The 26,586-nt window shown below is 39.7% G+C and overlaps 1 protein-coding gene across 1 annotated transcript in view; it reads right to left on the bottom strand.

Annotated features, from left to right (window-relative positions):
* Nucleotides 1-26,586, bottom strand: part of LOC309601665 (ras-related protein Rab-3C-like) — a gene marked incomplete at both ends in the record, with an annotated part of 155,142 nt that overhangs the window by 75,899 nt on the left and 52,657 nt on the right. Inside the window, one exon of the mRNA XM_082334829.1 lies at nt 3,119-3,237. Within this exon, the coding sequence (XP_082190955.1) occupies nt 3,119-3,237 (119 nt within the window). The remainder of the gene's footprint in view (nt 1-3,118; nt 3,238-26,586) is intronic.

Here is a 26,586-nt window from a genome sequence, read left to right as displayed (position 1 = left end):
TATTGTAAATAATACACTCCAACTGTTTTCCATCATAGAAAAAGTTTATGCAGATACTGTTTCCTTTGTCTTGATGCATGAACAACTACAAATATTTCACAAAGAAAAATAAAGTGACAAAAAAACCTGTTAGCTACAAAATTCAAATTCAAAATGCTTCTGAAATCTAGAGCAGGAAAGTATTTTTGCCTGCTACTTTATTGTTTTCATTTCATTTTAGCATTCTCTAAAGAATTGGAAATATATACTTAAAAATACAGTTAGTTTGGAGAATACTAGCAGAATACACTGCAGAGATAAAAGTAGGTGACTGGTTCTTCTTCAGGAGAACTAGTTAGAAGATTAGCACTGCTCCCTAAAACTAACATACAGAAACAAATTAGTCCCTGAAAAAGATTACAACCTGAATTAGCTCTCAATGGAGAAATGGAAAAGGGTAATCATTAACTTGAGACGTGGCTAGGGGTCCTGTATAAATCTTCTTGGAGAAATACTCGTCACTTATTTTATCAAAGTTTTTAAACATTTAGAATAACTGCTGATAAAGTCTATAGATGATGCAAAAAATGTCCAAATGGTACAAAATTATTAAGGACCTGTCAATTATGTAGGTCAGTCTGAACTGTCCACCAAACTAGGCTCATTTAAACAGTATCTGTTGTAGTACACCTGAAACTATACAGGGAACATCATAGCTATTCAGAGGACACAGGTTAGGTGAACATACCCTAGAAGTTAGCAATTCTGAAGTGACTGAGCAATTATAGGACATGAGCACTGGCAGTGTATTCTTAGCATCATCCTCTGGATGAGACTGAAGGCAATAAATCACTGGGTGTACATACAGAGGAACTATCAAAAGGTAGAAACTCAAGATTTCTCATGCCAAAAGTTTTTGAATCTCAAAAAAAATCTCTATTTAGGTTACAACTTTGTTGTTACCATCATTTGTAATCTTTAAGTTTTTTGATTTTACTTAGCGAAGGTAAGATATAAATGTTTCCTGAAGCATCTGCAGTATGGTTGAAATTTATTGGACCTTCAAGTCATTTAGCCAAACTCTTAGGCAAAAAACTTTCTCAGTCTCACAGAGTGGCGGACAAATGCTTAGCTACTATACTGTTGCATATATTGGTGCTAATAGGTTTAGATAAAATTAAAGACACTAATTTTTTTTTAATGTAAAATGTTAATAGTCAAATTAGATATAGCATTTCTCACAGCTGAATAGATTCATGCTGATCTAGGTATGGCATCTGGAAATACAACTATCCATCTGTTGTTATAAAGGAGAAATGTCAGCCAGACTTCAGATTGAAAAAAATGCCTTTCAGTATGAATACAACAGCTTTGAACAAACTGCTTTTAAAGAATCATCCCAACACACATTTGAAACCAAACTCCTTTATCCAAATCTAAAAGTCACCTGTAGATTCATTGTCCTGACTGCAGCGCAGTTTCTAGATCAAGCCTTGAAACTGATGGGATTTGAGCTTGGATTTGGCCAATTGTGCACGTATATGAAATGGCACCGCTGTCTTCACAGGCACATTTATCACAGGGAAAAGCATTTTAAGCCCCAGAGAGGCTTAAAAGCTCCCACTCCCTCCCCCCATATCTTTCACAAATGCACAGACACGTGCGCAGTCATGCTTGCTCTTCTGCAACATTGGTAATTGTGAGTTTTCTTTAACTTCTCTCACATTCAGAAGCAAGCTGTAGTTTTGTAATTACTATCAAAATTGGAGCATGGGCTAATCAAAACCAATTATCAGCTGTGAGATGGGAGGAATAAAACAGAGGAAGAACAGCAGGGTGGCAACTGGGCTCACGAAATTAAAAATAAAAGCAAATCTATGTCTCATCCTGACAAGTGAGTCACTCTGCTGCTCTGTCATCCCTTTCATCATGCACATGACTGCTCAATAGCTTTCAGCACACAATCACGCAATCTCTCCTGTCCACCAAATTTTTATAGTAGCTACCAACTGTTTGTAGAGCTTCTAGATATATTGATGGAAAAATAATATTTCACAAACCTATTTAAGAACGCCATAGCTTTTAAATATTTTCTTGTTTCATTTTACAGGGATTTATTTATTTTTTAAATTAGTATGAAGCCTAGTTATTTTTCACTAGGAGAGAAAGAGTGCCAACCACACCAGATCTAGGAGGCTGGAAAACAAACAGGTGGGAAAATTAATAAGTACTCATATTTACACTTGCTATAAAGAAACCTCTGTATCAGAGGAAGCTAGATAATACATGGCATGGCATCTAGTTTGCACGGAGATGGGGTAATGAGATTTGCAGATTACAGCTGGTCCCAGACAGCTATTATCACCCAGTTAACCCAGTGCTTGAATGGAATCAGCCCATGGACAACGGACAGCAGAGGCAAAGCAAGAAAGTGCATCAGCTAGCAGGCTTAGGAAGTAGTGGTGCTGGCAGGCTCAACTGCAGGTTCAGCTGGGAGGCCGGGTGTACTCCTTGATTCCCTGGTTTTGCTAAACTTTCATAGCAGCATCTACAAATAAGACTTTCAGCTACCTCCTGTTAGGCAGGACATTCTGTCTCATGCTGTTGAACAGAGCAGTACTCACAACTGTGTAACAGCAAGCCCTCAGCATGATGCCTCCAGCTTTTACAAAATGGGCAGAACATCCCTTTGGCGTAACAAGTCACAGTGAGCAAATGTGTCTTCCCCTTTGAGTATCAAGCAGAGACTCCTCTCAGATAAATTCAGTTGTCCAAAAGCTAGTTGTCTGGTCTATGCTAGTCATGTAAGCTTATTGATTCTCTAGTAGATGGAAAGAGACACTTGTAAGAGCAATTCAGTGTAGAGTCGTACAGATAACTGATGGGGAGAAGAAGGTGGGACACACTCTGGAGTTGTCCCTTTCCCCTGGAGGAGTGTGAATGACTACATCCCTAGTGCTTACACAGGAAATGTTAGGCAACCCAAGATCCCATTTCTTGTAGAGCAGAATCAAGCTAAGGTTCTCAGTTCTTATTTTCAGAGAGCTGAATGTTTGGGTATAGGAATGCTTGAGCACGGCAAATGAGTGATATCAAATATTCTCTGTGATATTTAATACGAATTACAAGTTTTACTTACCAGTCCTGCACAGCATTGAAGGATTCTTCATTCGTGATGTCATACATTAAAATGAAGCCCATTGCACCCCGGTAGTAAGCCGTGGTAATTGTTCTGTATCTCTCCTGACCTGCTGTGTCCTGAAACAATAAGAAACAAAATTTTTACATGTTGCAAATAAAATGACAATTTCTTTTTCTTTTAAAATAGGAAGAAAACTCTGACAACAGTCATTGTACAACTCTGCAATCCTACTCATAAAACTAATCAAGGGGAAGAAAATTGAGAATAACAGGAAAAAGGAGAATTCTGTGCTGGATCATAATAGGAGGGACACATCCATTCTGTCATGAGGTGAGAGCAGAGAGAAGCAGAAAGGCATGGCCCTGTGTCAGGTCATATAACAGGAGTCATTCACTGATTCATGTCATGCAACAACCTGAGAGTCGGGTGAGAACCTTGTCTCCTGCTCCTGTCTTGGAGTTTGCTAGCAGTTCCTTACCTCAAACCAGTTTTCTCCCTCATTCTCTGTATCTCATCCTCCTGCCTTTAAAGTGAGAAATGCAAGTCTTCCTTTCTCCTACTCCTTGCTTTATTTATTTCCATTAAAAAATCTTCAGGGCAGGAACTACCTGTTACTGCATTTATATGCAATGTCTCGAATAACCACCCATGTCTGTACTAAGATTGTGAGACACCAGAGATGATAACTAAAATGCAAGAAATGCATAACTATTTCCTGTTCCAAAATACCTATTTAACATTTTTAAACCATAAACATTAAAAGCTTTAGATGAAACATACATAACATTTCAGTGCAATCCTGTAACTGTCTAACAGATCATCTGTGCATATTCAATTTAAACAGACTTTGAAACTTAACTGCATTATTTCAGATTTTTTGAGTGGATAAGAAATAGTTTACAATATGAACAAATTTATTTAATTTGTCTTCCTACAGAGAGAGAACAATAACCAATGATAGATAATGTTTTATTTGAATTGTTTTCTGAAATGGTTCCTGGGCTAGTAGTACTGCCTTGTGAATAAGAGAAAAATAAATTAAGTGGGCCGCCTTCTTTACACATATATCATTGTGCTGGTTTTGGCTGGGATAGACTTAATTTTCTTCACAGTAGCTAGTATGGGGCTATGTTTTGGATTTATGCTGGAAACAGTGTTGATAACACAGGGATATTTTCATTATGTCTGAGCAGTGCTTACACAGAGTCAAGGTCTTTTCTGCTCCTCACACTGCCCTGCCAAGCGAGTAGGCTGGGGGTGCACAAGAAGCTGGGAGGGGGCACAGCCAGGACAGCTGACCCAGACTGGCCAAAGGGCTATGCCATACCATATGACGTCATGCTCAGTATATAAGCTGGGGGAAGAAGAAGGAAGGGGAGGATGTTCGGAGATATGGCATTTGTCTTCCCAAGTAACCGTTACGCGTGATGGAGCCCTGCTTTCCTGGGGATGGCTGAACACCTGCCTGCCCATGGGAAGGAGTGAATGAATTCCTTGCTTTGCTTTGCTTGCATGTGCAGCTTTTGCTTTACCTATTAAACTGTCTTTATCTCAACCCACGAGTTTTCTCCCTTTCACCCTTCTGATTCTTTCCCCCATCCCACCAGGGGGGAGTGAGCGAGTGGCTGTGTGGTGTTTAGTTTCCGGCTGGGGTTAAACTACAACAATCATTCATCTTGTAAACTAATAAAGTAAAAAAAGGAGATTCTACATACATCAGAAACCACTTGCAGAATAAGAAACATAACAAAGTCAGTTACTGAAACCAAACAAGGTCTTAGGTAAAATATATGGATTCGGTTCATTCTGGATTACAGCTGCTACTGCTTTGATGTAGTTTCAGTGATCTAAGACGGAAAGCTAATGTAGAAGTTAGATCCTAATAGGTCTCACAGGAGGTTAGGCTATGTCTTTGCAGGAAAGGCCAGACAGACCTAAACTTTTTCTGCTTATACTCTGAGCTGGGCAAACCTATACCAACTGTGGTCTGGAAGTTAGATAGCTGCATTAACAGAACTGCTCCCAAATTTTTTGGTGGTATTACTGAATATTAAGGTATTAAGACTCTTGCGCTAAGCCTCTGCACATTCTAATACTCAGAGGTCAGTTCTTTCTCAGTAGGTCATAGTCTGTAAATAAGAGGAAAGTATCATTGAAATGTTGAGTAAAATAATTTATTAGCAGAAGAACTATCACCTGCCATTATTTAAAACCATTTATTTGTATTTCTTTTATGAAATAAGGTTTACTCTCACATGTTTTGCTGGCTTAATTTATTTGATTTGATATTAGAGAAAAGAGCTTGGAGGGACAGAAGGAAAATATGGCCTATAGCAAGCACACAACGCAGCCTTTCTGTACAGAAGAGAGATGATTTTCAAACAAGTTTTGTCAGTGTCTATCTGCTTGTTTGTCAGAGACATGTATGGTTGGAAATATGATGGCATGACAAGCAGGAGCCCACTGCTACTGAAGCAAAGCTTATTTTGCTGTGGGTGATTTCCGCTGAAGCCTGTCTGCAGATAAGAGTGAACAGCCCTAGCAATAAAGCAGTAAGTCAGCGAGGCTTCCTATCCAAGATACCAACTACTTTCTGCGCAGTGTTAAAGGGAGTTAGTATGGGCTTAGGCATCCTTGATTAAAGAGAAAAAAAATGAGTGTAAAGGAAGACAAATCAAGATAAAAGTTCTTAAATCATTTTCCACAAAGGGAAATGAAACTGCAGATGAGGATCCAAACATTGACTGACTTTGGGATAGGAGATGCTCTTCTGGACTTAGGCATTTGGTTTGTGTCAGTCAGGGAAGGAACCAGGTATTTGGGGTCGCTCTCAATACAGGCATCTAATAGGTGGCTGTAGCTAATGCTATGTTAATGAGATGATAATAAAGAAGATTTTCTAAAGTGGTATTTCAGTGTATGGCATAGATGGATGACCATGAATAAAGCGGAGTTTATTAGTTTCAAATGTTGATAATCACATTCCTGTTGGTACTATTTTCAATTCACTTGCTATAAGAAGCAACTGAAATTTTAATTGGCCTAACATACAAATTCTGCAGTAGAGTGTTTATGATCATGTAAGAAATGAACCCAAATATCAGTAATCGATGTTGTCAAAACTTTTGTGTTCCACACATTCATAAGCAACTCCTTTGTATTCTAACTAGAATATATTCATAAACACCCTAAAGACAGCTCCTTTTGTGCGACCTTTAAGGAACTCAAATATCATTTGTCAGGAGACATAGCACATTAGAAACATCAAATACTTTAATATTAAACATTATATTTTATTACAATGATTTAATTTATTTGAGACAGATAATGCAAAAATGTAAGTGTCCTTTCTCTCTGCTTATTAGCTTTTATTCTTATGGAAGAACTGAGCAGAAAAGAACTAATTTCCATATTTCATCATATTTATATCTGCAAATCACTATGATTTTTATCCTCAGATACTGGTTTGTACTTGAAGAAAACCTTTTCCAGTTCAGGTATGGTTACTGGCGGCTGCTGTTATCTTAGCCCTTTTTGCAAGACCATGGAATTGATCTGATGACCATCTTTTTAGGTTTTAATTCTGAAATATGATGTCTGTATTTTCACTGAATGATGTTTACTTCTGAGCAAACTAAATAAGATATGCCTGAGGAAGAATAAAATTTGACATGTTATTGACTGGCATTTTAACCAAGGCAGTTCATTTCCATCTTTGATGGGCAGAAAACAAGACACACAGATCATCTTGGGGTCCTTTTAATTCATGTAGGTAATGTCTGATAAGGACAACTGACTGTTCATTAAAGAAGTAGAGTGGAAAAGCAGAAGGGAATGAATGGCAGTGAGGGAATGCTTTATGAAAAGTTCAATGCAAAGAAGAAAAATAGGGGTATTTTACAAAACTTAATCAAAACAAAACATAAAGGGTCTCAGCAGCTGCAAGGAATATTTTCAAATATCATATTCACTTTCATAAATTCTGTTTTTAATAAAGCTCCCACAATTCCATTAGCTTCTGGTTAGGTGATCCTATCTTAGTGAATCTTTTTTAATAGGCACCAGATTTTAGATATTAAATCACAGAACAATGAGGTTCAGTGGACATAGTACTTTAGAAATTATCCAGCTTCTGAGCATTGTATGCAGCATGCTGGCTAATAGCCCATGGTCCTGAGTATTTGGAAGACTACGAGACTTGCAGTTTGGCCTTGTGTGCTCTGATGTCTCTAGTATGTTTTCTTTGGTTTTTTTTTCCCTTAATTCTTTCATCTATGATTGAAATTAGGTATTTGCAAACATTTTTATGCTCCATATCCTGATATGTATAATTTCATATTACAAAAATTCATTGCTTTTTGCCAGAAATTTGATAGCCAAAAGGACCAGTAAAAATCTGTCCTTTCTCATATATGTATCAAATATGATCTGGAGATAGATAATCCTAGATTACCTTGGCTGTTCATTTGAGTTAAACTTAAAGCTGTGAATTTGACAGTACAATAAAGATTAAAGTGAAGATACACTAGTTACTTTTACAGTAACTACATGAACCAGGTTTTTGTCATGTGCTTCTCCCTTGAAACCACCCTTTAATAATATTATGGGAAATTTCCTACAGATTCTCATTATTGCCACGTAACTGCCATACCATTGAAGGCCTTAGTGTATGGGGAATGCACCAGCTGCTGACAACAATGCTCACAGAGGAATGGAGAGATATAATGTAATAGCCATCTGCACAAGTAGAAACACTTAGAAATAGCGAGCTAGCTGATTCTAGAAGAACCTGTATTCCACACGAAGAGTTTATGGGGCTGGAAAGTTTCAAAACACAAAACAGAGAAACCAATGTTCTGATAGTAATCTTGAAAATAAATAGTAACTATTTAGGCTTGCAAAGCATGGTTAGCTGAGTTAACTTAGCAGAAGTAAATCCCCCTTACTGTCAAGTCCTGCTAAGCTAGACTTCATCCAGAGTGTGCCATACTAGCTTAGACTATACCAATGTTTTTGAGCAATACATTAAATCAGGCCCTTCTTGAATTCATTTGCTGAGTGTGTGCTCTCCCTCCCACCCTTGCCTAGCACTGCACCACTGACAGGAACAATACTTTATGTAGATAACTTCCAAGTGGAGTTACTAATTTTTAATGCAGACAGTTTTGAAGGTGAAAGCAAACAGCATTTGACAGCAAGAACTTTTAATGAGCCTGTCATGAAGGAATTCAGTCTGCAAAACACAAACTGATTTTGTTGCACACTCAAGTGACTCTGTGCCTCTGCATTTCTGTCCTGTATGCTAAACATACAAATATCATTTTAGATCCATCCATTTCCCCACATTACAAGTTTTACTCATATCACAATACAGCTTGTGTTATGTGCCAAAAAAACTGGCTGCAGTAGAGGAGGATTTCTTGGACAGCGTCTATATCTCTGCTGCACATCCACAACATTTGAAGACAGGCAAACAGAAAGATAAAATTAGAAATGTGAATTGGGTGAATTCTTGCTTTGCAGGTCAAAATTTTCTGTTAAGGTAAACAAAATTGGCACAGCAATCAAGAACTGCAGCTCCTTTATGAGTTTCATGTTTCCTTCCTGCTGTTGCTTCCCAAAGGTTATTTATATACTCTATCAAAGAGACTCTATATTTTTCTAATTTCTCCTATTGATACATAAAAGGACTCGAGGCAGTAAGTGAATGAAAATCTAAACTGGCTCTTTTCAGAGCAGCACAAAAGACGTATCTGACCCTTCCTCAGGGATCTCTGGGATTTCAGGGAAGAAAGGATAAAAAGAAAAGTATGACAAACAAAAAAAAAAAACAGTAAGAAAGCTGTTCAGGGAGGGGCAAGGGACAACCTCTACAAGAATCCTCTGAGACGGAGGGTGGACAGGGGTAAACCCACCTGAAGCCTGCAGCTAGCCACCCAGGAAGATCAGCTATGGGTCTATAGCAGAAGCAACTGGGCAAGGCACAAAGAAAGAAAAGGGAGGAAAGCTACTCGAGCAGGAGGAGCTGACTATCCTGGGAGCACCGTTTCTCAACAAACAGCACTTCCAACAGAAAGTGTTAGGCACATAGAAACACAGACATATGAACATTTACAACTAGGAATGGAAAACACAGTTCAAAACAGTTTCTTTAGCTAATGTATGCACAAAAGATGTAACACTGCATATTGCCAACTCAGTCTGCTTATGTACCTATCTCCTGTCAACAGCTCTTTCCAGACTTCTCATGGCTTTGGTTTCCCTGGAATTCTGTTCTTTTATATACATATGTGTGTATGCATGTGTGCATGTGATTGTAGAAATATACATATATGTATATTAAAAAAAACATTTGGAGCTTGAAAAGCCAGCTACTCAGCTTGCCAGTACACATCTGCTAGAGCTGTATGCTAGTCCTTAGAACTCATCCCAAAATCACAGCTGACAGTTCATTCATCGTATGGGAGGGATGTGGGAACATGGCAGGGCCAGCTGGAAATAGCTGGGGCCAGAGCAGCGGGGAGAGGCATTATTCCAAATGCAGCTAGTAAAATGGGCCTGGGAAGGCTGTCCTGGCAGGCAGAAGGTGGGGCAGAGCTTACCCTAGAGGGATAGTTTGGCTCCCAGAAAGTCCAAGTCAGGGTTGTAAAAGTACTTTACTGCCAGATTTGCTTCCTCTCACTCCATCCATGCAGCTGGTCACTGTGCCTGAAGTTCATTTTGTCGTGGTTTAACCCCAGCCAGCAACTAAGCACCACACAGCCGCTCGCTCACCTTCCCTCTCTGGTGGGATGGGGGAGAGAATAGGAAGAGTAAAAGTGAAAAAAACTCATGGATTGAGATAAGAACAGTTTAATAATTGAAATATAATAATAATAATAATAATAATAATAATAATAATAATAAATTGTAATGAAAAGGAAAGCAACGAGACAGAAAGAGAGAAACAAAACCCAGGAAAAACAAGTGATGCAACTGCTCACCACCCACTGACCGATGTCCAGCCTGTCCCCGAGCAGCGATCACTGCCCCCAGTCAACTCCCCCAGTTTATATACTGAGCATGACGCCATATGGTATGGCATAGCCCTTTGGCCAGTCTGGGTCAGCTGTCCTGGCTGTGCTCCCTCCCAGCTTCTTGTGCACCGGGCAGAGCAGGGGAAGCTGAAAAGTCCTTGACTGGTGTAAGCACTACTCAGCAACAACTAAAACATCAGTGTGTTATCAACATTATTCTCATCCTAAATCCAAAACACAGCACTATACCAGCTACTAGGAAGAAAATTAACTCTATCCCAGCTGAAACCAGGACACATTTCCTTTTACATTTTCTATTTTTCTCTTTTCCTGTTCTTTCTTCTCTCTCCTTCTTTATTTTTAAGACTCGCATAAAACTTTCATTCTCTGCAGTCCAACTACCATGCCCTCCTGAAGCACAAAGCTTAGCAAAGCCATGGTATCACTGCCTTCTTTCTAGCCCAGTGTAGCTTGACCTCAGCTGTCACCTGTTCTGGATACGTTTTGAGTCCCTCAGCCATTTTAGTGCAGTCTTCTCTTTCCCTGCCACAAGCTACAGCTTTCTCCTTGTCCTGTCTTCACTTTGATTGTGGCCTGTCCTGCTCTGGGGGAGGTGAGGATCAATTTCTCTGGTACTCTTCCCCATCTTTGAACATACTTTATAAAACATGTCAGATCAGTGAGACCTGGAATTCTCTTCATAAGTAAAATAGATTAATTAAAGTACTACTTTATATTTTAACTAAACTTCATGTTAGGTCTTAAGAAGGATTTCTCTTTCTGGAAAGACTCAGGTTTTACTTTCGAGATATCTTTTTTTCATTTTATGAAGTGTTGCGAAATCAAACATTAAGTACAGCTCAAAAAATGTATAGTGGAAATCATGAATTTACAAAATATTCTAATTTGCAGTTCATATAATAAGGCAAGTATTTTTTTCTGAGTAAAATTAAAAGGCAAATTAATATTGGAGCTCAGCTTGTAACTACAGCTAGGGAAAATTCAGTTGAATAACTTTCTATTTATTTGTATTATTTTTAATTACCTGTAAATCAGACCGTAAAAATTTCTCGTGTTTCTCAGAAAAAAATGAGACAACAGAGAGCCATTCTGAAAAAATATGTTCTATACAAGCAAAACCAGCAAAGCTATGATAAGGATCTTTGCTCTACAGGCAGCTATTACCATACAGGAAGCAGCACTGGAAAACCATGTGATATTCTTAGTTTTGTCATATTTAATTTTTAAAGCTCCTGCTCCCAGAGTCCTGTGATTGTGCGACTTCTTTTTTTTTTTAATCTTTGTAGTTAGAGACCAAAAATGTGGCCCAGTGCATAAGGAAAAAACAAAAGGCATTTAATATGGACTGAAATTACTGTATTAAGAATAAAATTTCTACTAAAACCAAAATCATTTAGAAATCCTGACACCTGGTACTGAATTCTGGCAAAGCTTGGAAGGATCAGAACAACCTGCTTTTGAGTGAAAGGGACACAAAAGAATATTAGATCTATAATAACAGAAGGAATGGTAATCTTAGAAACCTGACACTCAAACACACTATGGACAATTTTCAAACTTGACAGAAAGTCTCCTTAACCTCCAGGAATTTACTTGGTACCTTTGAAACTAAACAAACAGTGGTCATCATACTTATAGTGGGATGAGGATAGGTTGCAACAGAGTCAATCCTAATGCTGTGAGACATGCCTATTAGGAAAACAAGAAGCAGAGCTGTTTCATCCGTATATGAAGCTGACACTAAACGCTTGGCTTTGGTGACTGCTAAAGGTATTTGCAACTTGATGGTGTTTCAAACTGGCTCTTCCATCCACAAAGCACTTGGTAGCCTAAAAATAGGTGTGTTCTTGCCCTATGACAAAAGTGGTAGGTTTTTTGTTTTTGTTTTTTTTACAGCTGCGCTAAAGCTTTTACATCTTTGTCTGATCTTCCACCATTTTTTAAAGGCATTTGTCTTTCATTTAGCAGAGATGGGAAAAAGCACTGAGCTAAAATATAAATTCAAAGACTTAGAGTCAAGCTGGCTATTATCACATAAACAGAGCAGCATCCAGGTGTATTGGAATGCCACAATACCTTTCTCCCTCTTCCCATTTCTGTACTTTGATTATATACTTATAAATCTTTTGGATTAACTACTCTCTTGAACTTGTTATTCGTAAAATATGAGTAATAAGCTTTCAGTTCTCTCTCTTCCTTGTAATTCTGTCTTATTCAGTATCTTGAAGACAGTTTTCTCTATTAATATTCATTACTCATATTTAATTAACTTACCCTTATTATTCAGAATGAGGTGGGCTCCATGGATAGAGGAAAGTTTGACTAGCCATTTTGATAATAGCTCTATGTTAGTGGCTCATTGCACTGTAAAAATTTGCATAATACTGTCATCATGTTACAATATTATGCAAATCCTTCTCCACTGATTAGCTAACAGTACCTCTTAGCTATTGAGAGCTATGAACATAATTCTTTCCTCATGACACCACTGAGCTTAGCACATTCTTGTTCTGGGCCTTTTTTAGGAGCACAGTTTTGCAACTCTCCAGTTCCAATAGAAAAGAGAATTAGTGGTACAAAGGACCTTTTAAAGCCATAAACCAATCACTCTTGCCAGAAACTCTCTCTCTCCACCTCTGCTTTTCCTTGTGATAAATCCCTGTGTTTAAATCTGCAGTGAAGTTTCTCTAATTTGGAACAAATTACAGGAATGTTCCTATTAAGCATTATTAACTTCCAAACCTTCCCAGGAGTAAAAGAATGCATTTCCGTGAAGAATATTAAGTTTACAAAACACATTTAAAGGCTCATTAGAATTATTATCAATTCATGCTTTTTACATAAAAATGTTTTAAATCTCATTTACCTATAAAAAGGAAAAGAAACATTCTGCAATAAAGAACAAGCCATATTTTACCTATTTTAAGCAAGAAACTATAAATGCAATATTTCTGGAAGAGTTCAGGCATGGCTGAAGTTCAATCCCATTCAGACTAGTATAAGGCGCAGCTTAGTGCTTTAAAAAAACTACAGAATAAAAGTACCGGACTACAGCGTGGTCTGTGCTAAAACAGTTTCCTCTTGCTTTGTCAACATAATGTTGGTTTAGAAAAAGATTCCTTGTGCAGTGATCTGTAGGTAACTTTTGTATCATCCTCTTTCTATGGCTGTGGCAGACATTTTCTGTGGCAGACATCAAAGATACCTGAAGAAATTCTGCTTCATGCCTTTCAGGGAGCTGCTCCCTCCCTTGACCCAAAATTCTGGGGTGCAACTGGTCAAGAGAGGTGATTATCCCTCTGTATTTAGAGTTGGTGCGACCTCACCTTGAGTATTGTGTATAGCTCTGGGCCCCACAATTTAAGAAGGATGTTAAGGTCCTTAAATGCATCCAGAGGAGGGCAACAAAGCTGGTGAAAGGGCTGGAAAGAATGTCCTATGAGGAGAGGCTAAGGACTCTGGGCTTGTCTAGTTTGGAGAAAAGGAGGCTGAGGGGCAACCTCATTGCTCTCTGCAGCTTCCTGAGGAGGGGAAGTGGAGAGGGAGGTGCTGAGCTCTTCTGCCTGGTATCCTGTGATAGGACGCGTGGGAATGGTTCAAAGTTGGATCAGGGGAGGTTTAGACTGGATATTAGGAAGCATTTCTTTACCAAGAGAGTAGTCAAACCCTGGAACAGGCTTCCTAGAGAGGTGGTCGATGCCCCATGCCTGTCAGTGTTTAAGAGGCATTGGGACAATGCCCTTACTAACATGCTTTAACTTTTGGTCAGCCCTGAAATGGTCGGGCAGTTGGACTAGATGATCATTGTAGGTCCCTTCCAACTGAAATATTCTGTTCTGTTCTGTTTTGTTCTATTCAAAATTTCTTCAAAACATGGAGCAATAAGTGAAGCAAAGAACAGGTATCAAAAGAAGAATATTAACTAGGAATTTTTCTTTCTATATTTATATTTCAAAAAGCATCAGGCAATCAAAGCATCAGCAAGATGTCTACACATGAAGGAATAGGGTTTGAAGTTTTACCAGTGCCTAAGGAACTTGACAAGTCCAAAAGTCCCCACACAGAGAAGTAACTTCCAGCAGGAATTCAGGCTTTCAGGTGCTTTTCTGGGTGAGGACTAGTATGGTAATCACATTCTGGGATAAAAATCTTAGATGAACAAACATTACTTCTTGGACTTTTAAGGAAATCTAATTTTTTTAGACTTAGGTAAAGAAAGAGACGTGAGGGTTAACATAATTTGTAAAACTAACACTGTTTAGAAATTTATGAAAAGAATGTGAAACTGCTGATGCTTTATCATTTACAAGTGATGACCATTTTTAACTGTTACATATGAATAACAGTTTCCTGACTACTCACAGACAGTAAATAATATGAAAATATTATTTGAAATATGAAAAAAAATCAAATAAAATTCACTAAAAACTCATGATATTAGTGCTAAATTAACTGAAGAAATAATAATGCCAGTTTTGATTTTTGATGTAATGTTATTTTACTGGAAAACGCTGAATTATCCAAAATGAACTTTTGCTGAAGTTTATGCTTCTGTGTAAAATTTTGTTACAGCAGGTAATTGGATCAAATCAAATCCATCAAGGAATTACTGGCCAAAACTATAAAGTAACTCCCACCAGAAACAGGTACTAGGTCATCGGTTGTAGAAATCCACGGAGTAACAGAATCATAAAAATGTTGGCTGGAAGGGACTGTTAGATATGGTGGACCTGGCTCCAAGCGCCCAGGCTATCTTCTAGTTCACATTTACAAACTTATAGAGCACAACATACACAAAGGCACAAGAGATGCTATATCACTTTAATTTGTGCAATTATTTTGAAGATTCACTTCTACTACATCACCCAAATACAACAGATCCTTTTAGCATCCAAGTAAATAGATTTCTCAGTTTTCTGAGAAACTGTTTCTAGTTTTACACTACTGATTTAATTTTCCTTTGGTTTATTTTTTAAATCAGCAAGTGAACCAGTGGATTATGGGATCCAATAACATGAAATTTTCAAGCAGAGTACAATTAGAGAAAAAAGACTTCTTGGTTCTGTAGCTCTAATAGTTACATTATATCCACGCTTGTTTTTCTTTAAAATAACAAAATGTATGTTTACAAAGGCAGAAATCCTAGATCATATAATTAGTAAATTAATTAACCTTTTAGCAAGGTTAATTACTAAAACCATTTATGCTGATCAAGTAAAGGGGGACAATTCTATCAATCATCCCTGAAACTGCAATGTCATCACAAGATGTCAAATCAAGTACCAAAGAAAAACAGAATGAAAAAATTTTGACCAGTTAAGGCAGAAGGCCTGATTGAAATGCACCTTTCTTTCCAAAAACATTCTGTAATTCTTATATATATTACCAGGCAGAATGATTGCCATAGGTTATTTGGAAAGTTTTGAATGCAAATATTTCAATAAAATAAAACATACTGTTATAAATAATTTCTAAAGGTAGGATTTAGATCCCATATGATGTACTATAATTAGTGTCATTCTTCAGCTGTGATTTTCAAACTACAAGTATTTTTCCAGTAATCAGAGTTATTCTGTCTTAATGCATCATAAAGGAATAAGAAAGTATAGTCTAATGGAAGCAGAAAAATGACCAGCTGTGAAATCTGTAGCAAGTATAATTATAATGAGAGCTAGATTAAAGCACTAGCTACTACAAAATTTGGCTTATATGCAGTCAAAGAACAGTCTAAAAACAAATTGAGTGTAAATAACTTCCAAAGGGATTCGCTGCCTACAGTGCAGCACTGACTACATTGAGCAGTAGATGTTCAATGACAACAATTCTACTTTAATTTATACACTGTGCAATTTCTTCTCTAATTTAAAATTCAGTAAAACTAAGATGCAGCTTCCTGGAAGCCACCATATTCTACTACAGCTCTATCCCATTTCTTCCCAGTCTTCTAACTGTCACATAATAGTGGTTTTATAGTAGTAGTGGTGTTTGCTAATTTGTAAACAATATAGTCACACAGGTGTATGTTTCTGTGCTGTCATGGTTTAACCCCAGCCAGCAACTAAGCACCACGCAGCCGCTCGCTCACTCCCCACCAGTGGCATGGGGGAGAGAATCAGAAGGGTAAAAGGGAGAAAACTCGTGGGTTGAGATAAGAACAGTTTAATAATTGAAGTAAAATAAATTAGAACAGTTAAATAGGCAAAGCAAAAACCGTGCACGCAAACAAAGCAAAACAAGGAATTCATTTACTCCTTCCCAGCGGCAGGCAGGTGCTCAGCCATCCCCAGGAAAGCAGGGCTCATCAGGCGTAACGGTTACTTGGGAAGACAAACGCCATCACGCCGAACGTCCCCCCCTTCCTTCTTCTTCCCCCAGTTTATATACTGAGCATGACGTCATGTGGTATGGAATAGCCCTTGGGCCAGTCTGGGTCAGCTGTCCTGGCTGTGCCCCCTCCCAGCTTCTTGTGCCCCCGGCAGAGCATGGGAAGCTGAAAAGTCCTTGACCAGTGTGAGCGCCACTTAGCACCTATTTAGCAACAGCTTAGCACTACTTAGCAAGAACCAAAGCATCAGTGTATCATCGACATTGTTCTCATCCTAAAGCCAAAACACAGCCCCATACCGGCTACTAAGAAGAAAATTAACTCTATCCCAGCTGAAACCAGGACATGTGCATATACGCAAATGTATAAATATGTATATGTATATAATATGACCATATGTATATAAAAAATAAAACATATATGTTCTACTATTCCTATTATGATAGAAAGATTTTTTTGTGAACTTGCCCTAAATATTATGTCTTTATGTAAGGGATAAAGAAAGCAAATTTTTCACATTGCAAATTTGTGCCTACAGTCCCAGAATTCTGACTGACCTCATCAGAGCATGAGGAGAAGAAAATGTATCTATTCATAATTGTTCCCATATACATTTACATTTCATTAATTATAAACAAAGAGGAGAGTTACCTTACAGAAGAGTTAAACTCAGGAGTATGAATCAGAAATGCAAGCATACTAGGATATTATAATTATTTCAGATTCATATATTATTTACCAAAGAAAATCAAATATAAAGTTAAATGTAAAAGATGATAGCCAATCAAATGAATCTTTTTCAATTACAGATTAGACTAAAAATTTCAAAAGTCCAGTTAAGAAATCCCTTGATAGAGCAGCTGTTAAGTACACAGCAGAGTTAACATAATTCAGGTTCCTTAACTGTGCCTCTCCAGGCCTCTTTCACTCCAAAAGACATCTTTTTGGGTGCACGTGTATTTTCCCTGCATGCAATCTCTGCCTTTGGCTGCTGCAACCTGAATAGAAACCCCAGTAATCTTTTCACGGAATATAACACTGACCATCATATTAACTGGAAATTGCATTATCAGACACACCATGTGTTCTTTGATCCTAGATAAAAATTGAGTATTATTTCTACCCTGATTTGATTAAATTGCAGTACATATTCTCTCGTTGTGCAGACATAACTGAATCATCATCCATCAGCTGACAAAATGCTACTGTGACTGACAAGACTTGAATAAAGAAAGATCAAAGTGAGACTTTTGTCCCAGAAAGGAGGTGTTTGGGTTTTTTTTCTAATATACTGGGAAAAAATAATAATAATAAAAATCTCAGTTCTGGTCATTTCACATGTAAGCATGCTCAAAGACTGTTTCTTCAAGGAAGTAAGAGGAGGATAATTTACCAGAGTTGTTTATTAATCAGCTCCACACAGGCTCCCAGGGGTTCGTGTTTCAGCCCACAGCACATAGCTCAAACAGAAGTTGTTGATTTTGCTAAATCTAACTGATGCTAACTCTGTGTGTGTGGTCCTTCCAAACATCTGCCATCACAAACAGCAATTTTAGAAGATGACAGAACTCACTACTTAAACCTGGAAATTATATTCAATCCAAAAAGCACTGAAATGTGCTTTGGGTTTCAAAGTGACCTTTACTGATGAGTGGAGGCAGCAAATGAATGTGGGGAACACATGATTTTTCTCCCATTTTTTTCCCTTTTAATCTTCAGAATGATGAAAATATGATCTGTAATGACACACAATTTTGGCTAAAAGATGACCGTACTACAATCCTTTGTTTTGTACTACATTTTCTTTGATGCCAAGTACCTGCAATGCCCAGTAACTTTGATGGAAGTTACATGTTCTCCAAATTGACAAAAATCAAACTTCTCTTTTGTGCCTATACAGGAGTTTCTGAGTACTTCAGGTACCCAGTCTTCAAAACTGTGAATAAGGACAGCTCCATAGGACAGCATCAGGAGTTCAAGAAGGCTGAAGATGTAATTGACGCTAAAGAAATAGCAATGATTAATAGGATTTGAAATGCAAAAGGAAGGAGGCCAAATTCTGTCCTTAGATACACAAAATAATTAAACAAGCACATATACCTCAATGAAATCCAGACTGATGCAAACCAAAGTGAAGATCTAACTTCCCAAATTAAAGAATTAAAATTTTGAGTATTTTATTCCTACTGACACTGGTTTCACCATAACATTTACCTTTCTGTATAATGTGGTGATGTATTTATGTGTTTCTATGTTTTAATTATATTAAACTTCCTAGTACTACTTCCTGAAGAAAAATTACGTGGGTTTTTTTTTAAGTGTCTATTTCAGTGTTAGACCTTTCCCAAAGCAGATATACCAGGAGGAAAAACAACTCAAGTGTTTATGGAAAGATTACACAAACTGTTGACTCATCACCAGATACTATATACTAAAAGTTCAAGTGGTTCTAGCATGGATATTTCATAATAAAGTATTACATATACTTGACAATGTAATATAGGGAAATAGTAGAGTCAATCAATAACTAATTAATACTTTTATATCACAAAGTTATGGTAAGCAAAATACACTCAGTTTAGTCACTTCATATATCTAAGCATGATCTTAATCTCATGGCACAATTTAATTGAACTTGGAGCAAAATTACTAACCACAAAAATGATTCTCTCCTCTCAAACGTTTTATTAGACTTACCATATGCTTATCTAAAGTAGAAAAGCTGGAATGTCGAAGTCACTCAGTATTTTTTCAGAACATGCTGTCTTTGGAAAGACTGCTGAAAATAACCTGTTATCCATTCCAATGTTTAGCAGAAAAGTGTATAGCAACAAATCTATCTTTTTAGACCACAATATTTTCATTTTTTCAGAATTATAAAAATAAGTCCCTCCTTTAAAAGAAAGTATACAATTTCAAACATAAAATTGTTAATTCCATTTTTATATAGGATAATTTAGGCTAAATCCTACCAAAAAGGGGGGTGGGGGAGGAATATACTGTCTATGGTAGGTGGTATACTTTCAACCTGTGAAGTCCAAACAAGTATCTATCTTCTCCTCCAACTATCACCCCAGAATCCATGTACTATGATTAGAGCTAGTGAAGGTTGAACTGACTGAAGTGTGACATGAGGCATGAGCAAGGATATGGGTCATGAGGCACCAGTGACAATAGATGAAATATGGGTCCTGACCGATGACCTAAGATCATTCATATTCCATGATGGTGGCTCAATAAAAACTCAGGAAGTTCAGATTTGTTTGGGGTTTTTGTTTGTTTGTTTGTTCGTATTTTAATTCAGTTAATAGTATAACAGAATGCTGAAGACTAAAGCAAGAAAAATCTGCAGGGTGCACTTTCTTTCTTTCTTTCTTAGTGCTCAATACAACAGCTATACTTTGCAGTTTAAACATGATGCATTGTCCTCTCTGTCTTCTCTCTGACTCTTAAAGCTCCTTTGTGCATATAATAACCTATTTATCACTATAGTACGATGAAATAGGTAAACTGAATACCTGCCAGGTGGAGTGTCTGAAACACAGAAAAGCTTGAGTGAGTTGTCCATGTATAGCGGCACAGAATATTAAATCCAAGAACTCTTTTAACCATGCCAGCTTTCCTCTTCCCTTCCAACTCTCTCTCTTGCTGAGAAGAGAGACTGAATCCTTAGTACAGTGTTCATTTGCTCCTAAAGCAGTGAAATCTGCTGTGTATTATCATGACATATCTTCCCTCTAATAAAGAAAACTCAATCACAACACAATGCCTGACTGCAGAACAAAGATACCTCCAACTATTATATTATTTACATATATACTCAGAGATGCGTAATGGGTATTTCACTGGTTTATATGAGAGAGTTTGGTAGTGTTAATAAAAAATAATAAACATAAGGCTAAGGACTGAATTTTAAGAAAGATAGAGTTTAAAATATTTATTTCTGTGAAAATATAGATAACTGTTTCTAATACGTATCTAGTATTCCTCTGCATTTTTTAAGTTACTAACTACACAGAATAAACTTATAAATTAGATCTATGTCATTAAGAAACAACAGCACAGATAATATCCTGTGTTATTTAGTATATAAAAATGCATGCTATATTAATCCAACCTATAACCTAAACCAAAACTTAGACCAGATAAGACAACTCTTGATTTTCAATGAATTTTTAAGAATTAATCATGACGTCTTTTTTTAGTGAAAAACCTATCACATTATTTTGCATTTTTCTTAAGCAGGGACAGGGATTATAACTGCTACATATTTTTATGTGGATTCACTACCATGAGTAATTTGGATTTGAAATTTTACTAGAGCATTGGACAAAAAAAAAATGGACTCTGAACTTAAAAGACAGAACTAAGTGTTCTTTTTTAATACTGTTAACAGGTGCAGCAGACTTGATCACTATCAGTCTTCTTACCTTATTTACATTAAGGTAAATATGGATCTGTTACTTGAATGGTTTAACTCATGATATATATTTGTGTCTTTCAGTAGGCTTTTCTATTCTGTGTTATATATTTTTGGATTTGGTTGATTTTGTAAACACAGTCCCTATGAACTAATCATCTGTCTCATTTAATGTTTTTCCTTCAGAGCTTCCAAGCCAAAGCAACATTTTCAAAATTCTCAAAAGTAAAAATTTTGAAATTGCATTTCCCAGAAATTTCTAGCATAGATTCACTAGCATGTTCATACAAAGCAACTTGTACGGAAGGCGGGCTTTTAGATTTATATTGTTTTCTTATTATTTCATGTTGGACTTGACTTGTATTGTTTTCTGACCTACAGTGGATATTTACTTCACTAACACACCAAGTATTGTGATGTGAGTTTAGCCTAAGCTAAAGATGTCTGGAAGTCATTACTTTGTATTCTCATGAGATATTGCAAGGCTTTATATTTATGCTGATTTCTAGCAAGACTCTCCTCAAGTCATGGGAGACATGGGTCAGTTTGTAAGGGCTGTAGAATTAGACTTACAGCACTGTCAGAGTAACTTTAATTATCTCAAATTGAAGCAACACCAACTCCTTTGTATTTTTTTTTCCATTTTAGGATTTTGTCTTTTTAGTTGCTCAAAGAACATATCAAATGAATGCGAATTCTAGTATAAGGGCACACTATTATTTTAATTGGTTTACTTTCCTAATGAATTTTTTTAAAGGGGGAGCTACATGACAGCAATTGCATTGCTAAGGTTCAAATACCTATTTTAATTTGACAAGACCATCCTTTATTTATTGTCTGTTGTATAAATCACTATAGAAATCATCTCGACACCAGACATTTAAAGAAACAGCTTACCACGTCCTTTAGACTAGCTATGGTAGGCCAGATAGATAGAGAAATTAAAGACATTTGTACCAACATCCCCACATTATATGTGACATCTGACAAGAAAAAAAGAAAGCACCTTTACAGAAAGAGATTAATTTCTCTGTATTCTGAACTCACACAGAAATGGTACAATCTTTGTTGAAGAATTTTCTTAATATAGAATCATAGAATATCCTGAGTTGGAAGGGACCCACAAGGATCATCGAGTCCAACTCCTGTCCCTGCATAGGACACCCCCAAAATTCACACCATGTGTCTGAGGGCACTGTCCAAATGCTTCTTGAATGTTCTCAGGCTTGGCACCATGACTACCTCCCCGGGGAGCTTGTTCCAGTGCTCCACCACCCTTTGGGTGAAGAACCTTTTCCTAATGTCCAACCTAAACCTCCGCTGGCATATCTTCCTGCCATTCCCTCGGGTCCTATCGTTGGTCATCAGGGAGAAGAGATCAGCACCTGCCCCTCCTCCTTCCCCTTGTGAGGAAGCTGTAGACCGTAATGACGTCTCCCCTCAGTCACCTCTTCTCCAGGCTGAACAGACCAAGTGACTTCAGCCGCTCCTCGTACAGCTTCCCCTCTAAACCCTTCACCATCTTTGTGGCTCTCCTCTGGACACTCTCTAGTAGCTTCATATCCTTTTTGTACTGTGGCTCCCAAAACTGCACACAGCACTCAAGATGAGGCCACACCAGTGCGGAGTAGAGCGGGACAATCCCCTCCCTCGACCGGCTAGCAATACAGTGCTTGATGCACCCCAGGACACGGTTGGCCCTCCTGGCTGCCAGGGCACACTGTTGGCTCACGTTCAACTTGCCGTCGACCAGAACCCCCAGATCCCTCTCCGCGGGGCTGCTCTCCAGCCTCTCGTTCCCCAGTCTGTATGTACATCCAGGGTTGCCATGTCCCAGGTGCAAAATCCGGCACTTGCCCTTGTTAAACTTCATATGGTTGGTGATTGCCCAGCTCTCTAATTTGTCTAGATCTCTCTGCAGGGCCTCTCTGCCCTCGAGAGTGTCAATGGCTCCTCCCACTTTTGTGTCGTTGGCAAACTTTGATAACAAACCATCCAGTCCTGCATCCAAGTCCTTTATGAAGATATTGAAGAGCACTGGCCCTAAGATGGATCCCTGCGGAACCCCGCTAGTGACTGGTTGCCAGCCCGATGTAACCCCATTTACTATAACCCTTTGAGCCCGACCCATCAGCCAATTGCAGACCCATTGCATTATGCGTTTATCCAGCTGTATGCTGGACATTTTGTCCAGGAGGATACTGTGAGAGGCAGTATCAAAGGCTTTACCGAAGTCCCAAAAAATTACATCGACTGGCTTCCCTCGGTCAACTAGGTGGGTAACCTCGTCATAGAAGGAAATCAAGTTAGTCAAGCAGGACTTTCCCCTCACAAACCCGTGCTGGCTGGGACCAATGACTGCGTTGTCTTTCAGGTGTTTTTCAATAACTTCCAGAATAATCTTCTCCATGATTTTGCCAGGCATGGAGGTGAGACTGACAGGCCTGTAGTTACCGGGGTCATCCCTGTTGCCCCTCCTGAAGACTGGGACAACGTTTGCCAGCTTCCAGTCAACTGGGACCTCCCTAGATTCCCAGGAGCACTGAAAAATCATTGAGAGAGGTCTCGCTATGACATCAGCCAGCTCTTTCAGTACCCTGGGATGAATCCCATCGGGCCCCATTGACTTATAGGGATCCAGCTGGAGCAGCTAATCCCGCACAAGTTTGGGGTTGGTTGGGAGTTTGTCGTTCTCGCAGTCATGGTTCTCTAGCCCAGGGCTCTGAGGGTCCCAGAGCCCATCATCGGTGTTGAAGACCGAGGCGAAGAAAGCATTAAATGTCTCTGCTTTGTCTATACCCCTGTTTGTGAGGTGACTGTGCTCATCAAGTAATGGGCCAATGTTATTTCGGGCCTGCCTTTGGCTATTTATATATTTTAAAAAGCCCTTTTTATTGTCCTTCACAGTACTGGCCAGCTTCAGCTCTAGTTAAGCTTTGGCCAAGCATATTTCCTCCCTACAGTGGCGAACGGCATCCCTGTAGTCATAGAATCATAGAATCATAGAATCGTTAAGGTTGGAAAAGACCGTTAAGATCGAGTCCAACCGTTAACCTATCACTGCCAAGTCCACCACTATACCATGTCCTCGAGCACCACATCTATACGTTCTTTAAATACCTCCAGGAATGGGGACTCAACCACTTCCCTGGGCAGCCTGTTCCAATGCTTGACCACCCTTTCGGTGAAGAAGTTTTCCCTAATATCTAACCTAAACTTCCCCTGGCGCAGCTTGAGGCCGTTTCCTCTCGTCCTATTGCTTGTTACTTGGGAGAAGAGACTGACCCCCACCTCGCTACAACCTCCTTTCAGGTAGTTGTAGAGAGCAATAAGGTCTCCCCTCAGCCTCCTCTTCTCCACACTAAACAACCCCAGCTCCCTCAGCCGCTCCTCATAAGACTTGTGCTCCAGACCCTTCACCAGCTTCGTTGCCCTTCTCTGGACATGCTCCAGCACCTCGATGTCCTTCTTGTAGTGAGGGGCCCAAAACTGAACACAGGACTCGAGGCGCGGCCTCACCAGTGCCGAGTACAGGGGCACTATCACCTCCCTGGTCCTGCTGGCCACACTATTCCTGATACAAGCCAGGATGCCATTGGCCCTCTTGGCCACCTGAGCACACCGCTGGCTCATGTTCAGGCAGCTGTCAACCAACACCCCCAGGTCCTTTTCTGCCAGGCAGCTCTCCAGCCACTCTTCCCCAAGCCTGTAGCGTTGCATGGGGTTGTTGTGACCCAAGTGCAGGACCTGGCACTTAGCCTTGTTGAATCTCATGCAGTTGGCCCCAGCCCAACGATCCAGCCTGTCCAGGTCCCTCTGCAGGGCCTTCCTACCCTCCAGCAGATCAACACTTCCACCCAACTTGGTGTCGCCTGCAAACTTACTGAGGGAGCACTCCATCCCCTCATCCAGATCATCAATGAAGATATTGAACAGGACCGGCCCCAACACTGAGCCCTGGGGAACACCACTCGTGACCGGCCGCCAACTGGATTTGACTCCATTCACCACCACTCTCTGGGCTCAGCCGTCCAGCCAGTTTTTAACCCAGCGCAGAGTGCACTTATCCAAGCCGTGAGCAGCCAGCTTCTCCAGGAGAATGCTGTGGGAGACAGTGTCAAAGGCCTTACTAAAGTCCAAGTAGACAACATCCACAGCCTTCCCCTCATCCACTAAGCAGGTCACCTTGCCATAGAAGGAGATCAGGTTAGTGAAGCAGGACCTTCCTTTCATAAACCTATGCTGGCTGAGCCTGATCCCCTGGTTGTCCCGCGCTTGCTGCATAATGGCACTCAAGATGATCTGCTCCATGACCTTCCCTGGCACCAAGGTCAGGCTGACAGGCCTGTAGTTCCCTGGATCCTCCTTCCGACCCTTCTTGTGGAGGGGCGTCACGTTTGCTAACTACCAGTCAGCTGGGACCTCCCCGGTTGACCAGGACTGCTGATAAATGATGGAGAGTGGCTTGGCCAGCTCCTCTGCCAGCTCCCTCAGTATCCTCGGGTGGATCCCATCTGGCCCCATGGACTTGTGCGCATCCAGGTGGAGGAGCAGGTCAGTGACTGCCACCTCTTCAACAACTGGGGCTTCATTCTGCATCCTATCTCCATCTCCCAGCTCAGGGGCCTGAAAACCCTGAGGATGACTAGCTTGACTATTAAAGACTGAGGCAAAGAAGGCATTAAGTACCTCTGCCTTCTCCTCATCCTTCGTGGCAAGGTTACCTTCTGCATCCAACAAAGGAGGGAGATTCTCCCTGGCCCTCCTTTTGTCACAGATATATTTATAAAAACTTTTTTTGTTGTCTTTAACGGCGGTGGCCAGTTTAAGTTCCAGCTGGGCCTTCGCCTTTCTGATCTTCTCCCTGCATAACCTCACAACATCCTTGTAATCCCCCTGAGTCACCTGCCCCGTCTTCCAAAGGTGGTAAGCTCTCCTTTTTTTCCTGAGTTCTAGCCAAAGCTCCCTGTTCAGCCAGGCCGGTCTTCTCCCCCGCCTGCTCGACTTGCGGCACATGGGGACGGCCTGCTCCTGCGCCTTTGAGATTTCCTCCTTAAATAACGTCCAGCCTTCCTGGACTCCTTTGCCCTTCAGGACTGCCTCCCAAGGGACTCTCTCAACCAGACTCCTAAACAATCCAAAGTCTGCCCTTCTAAAGTTCAGGGTAACAGTTTTGCTGACCCCCTTCCTTACTTCTCCAAGAATCGAAAACTCTATCATTTCGTGGTCGCTGAGCCCAAGACAGCCTCCGACCACCACATCGCCCACCAGGCCTTCTCTGTTCGTAAACAGCAGGTCCAGCGGGGCACCTCCCCTGGTTGGCTCGCTTACCAGCTGCGTCAGGAAGTTATCATCTCCCACACACTCCAGGAACCTCCGAGACTGCTTCCTCTCTGCTGTGTTGTATTTCCAGCAGATATCTGGTAAATTGAAGTCCCCCACAAGAACAAGGGCTAGGGATTGTGAGACTTCAGCCAGCCGCTTGTAGAATACTTCATCTGTTTCCTCGTCCTGGTTGGGTGGTCTGTAACAGACTCCCACCAGGATATCTGCTTTATTAGCCTTCCCCCTGATCTTTACCTATAAGCACTCAACCTTATCATTACTGTTATTGAGTTCTAGACAATCAAAACACTCCCTAACATACAGGGCTACCCCACCACCTCTCCTTCCTTACCTATCC

Source organism: Platalea leucorodia (genome assembly GCF_965183815.1).
Source record: "Platalea leucorodia genome assembly, chromosome: W".
Taxonomy (NCBI): domain Eukaryota; kingdom Metazoa; phylum Chordata; class Aves; order Pelecaniformes; family Threskiornithidae; genus Platalea; species Platalea leucorodia.
This window is presented reverse-complemented; position numbering and strand designations above follow the sequence as displayed.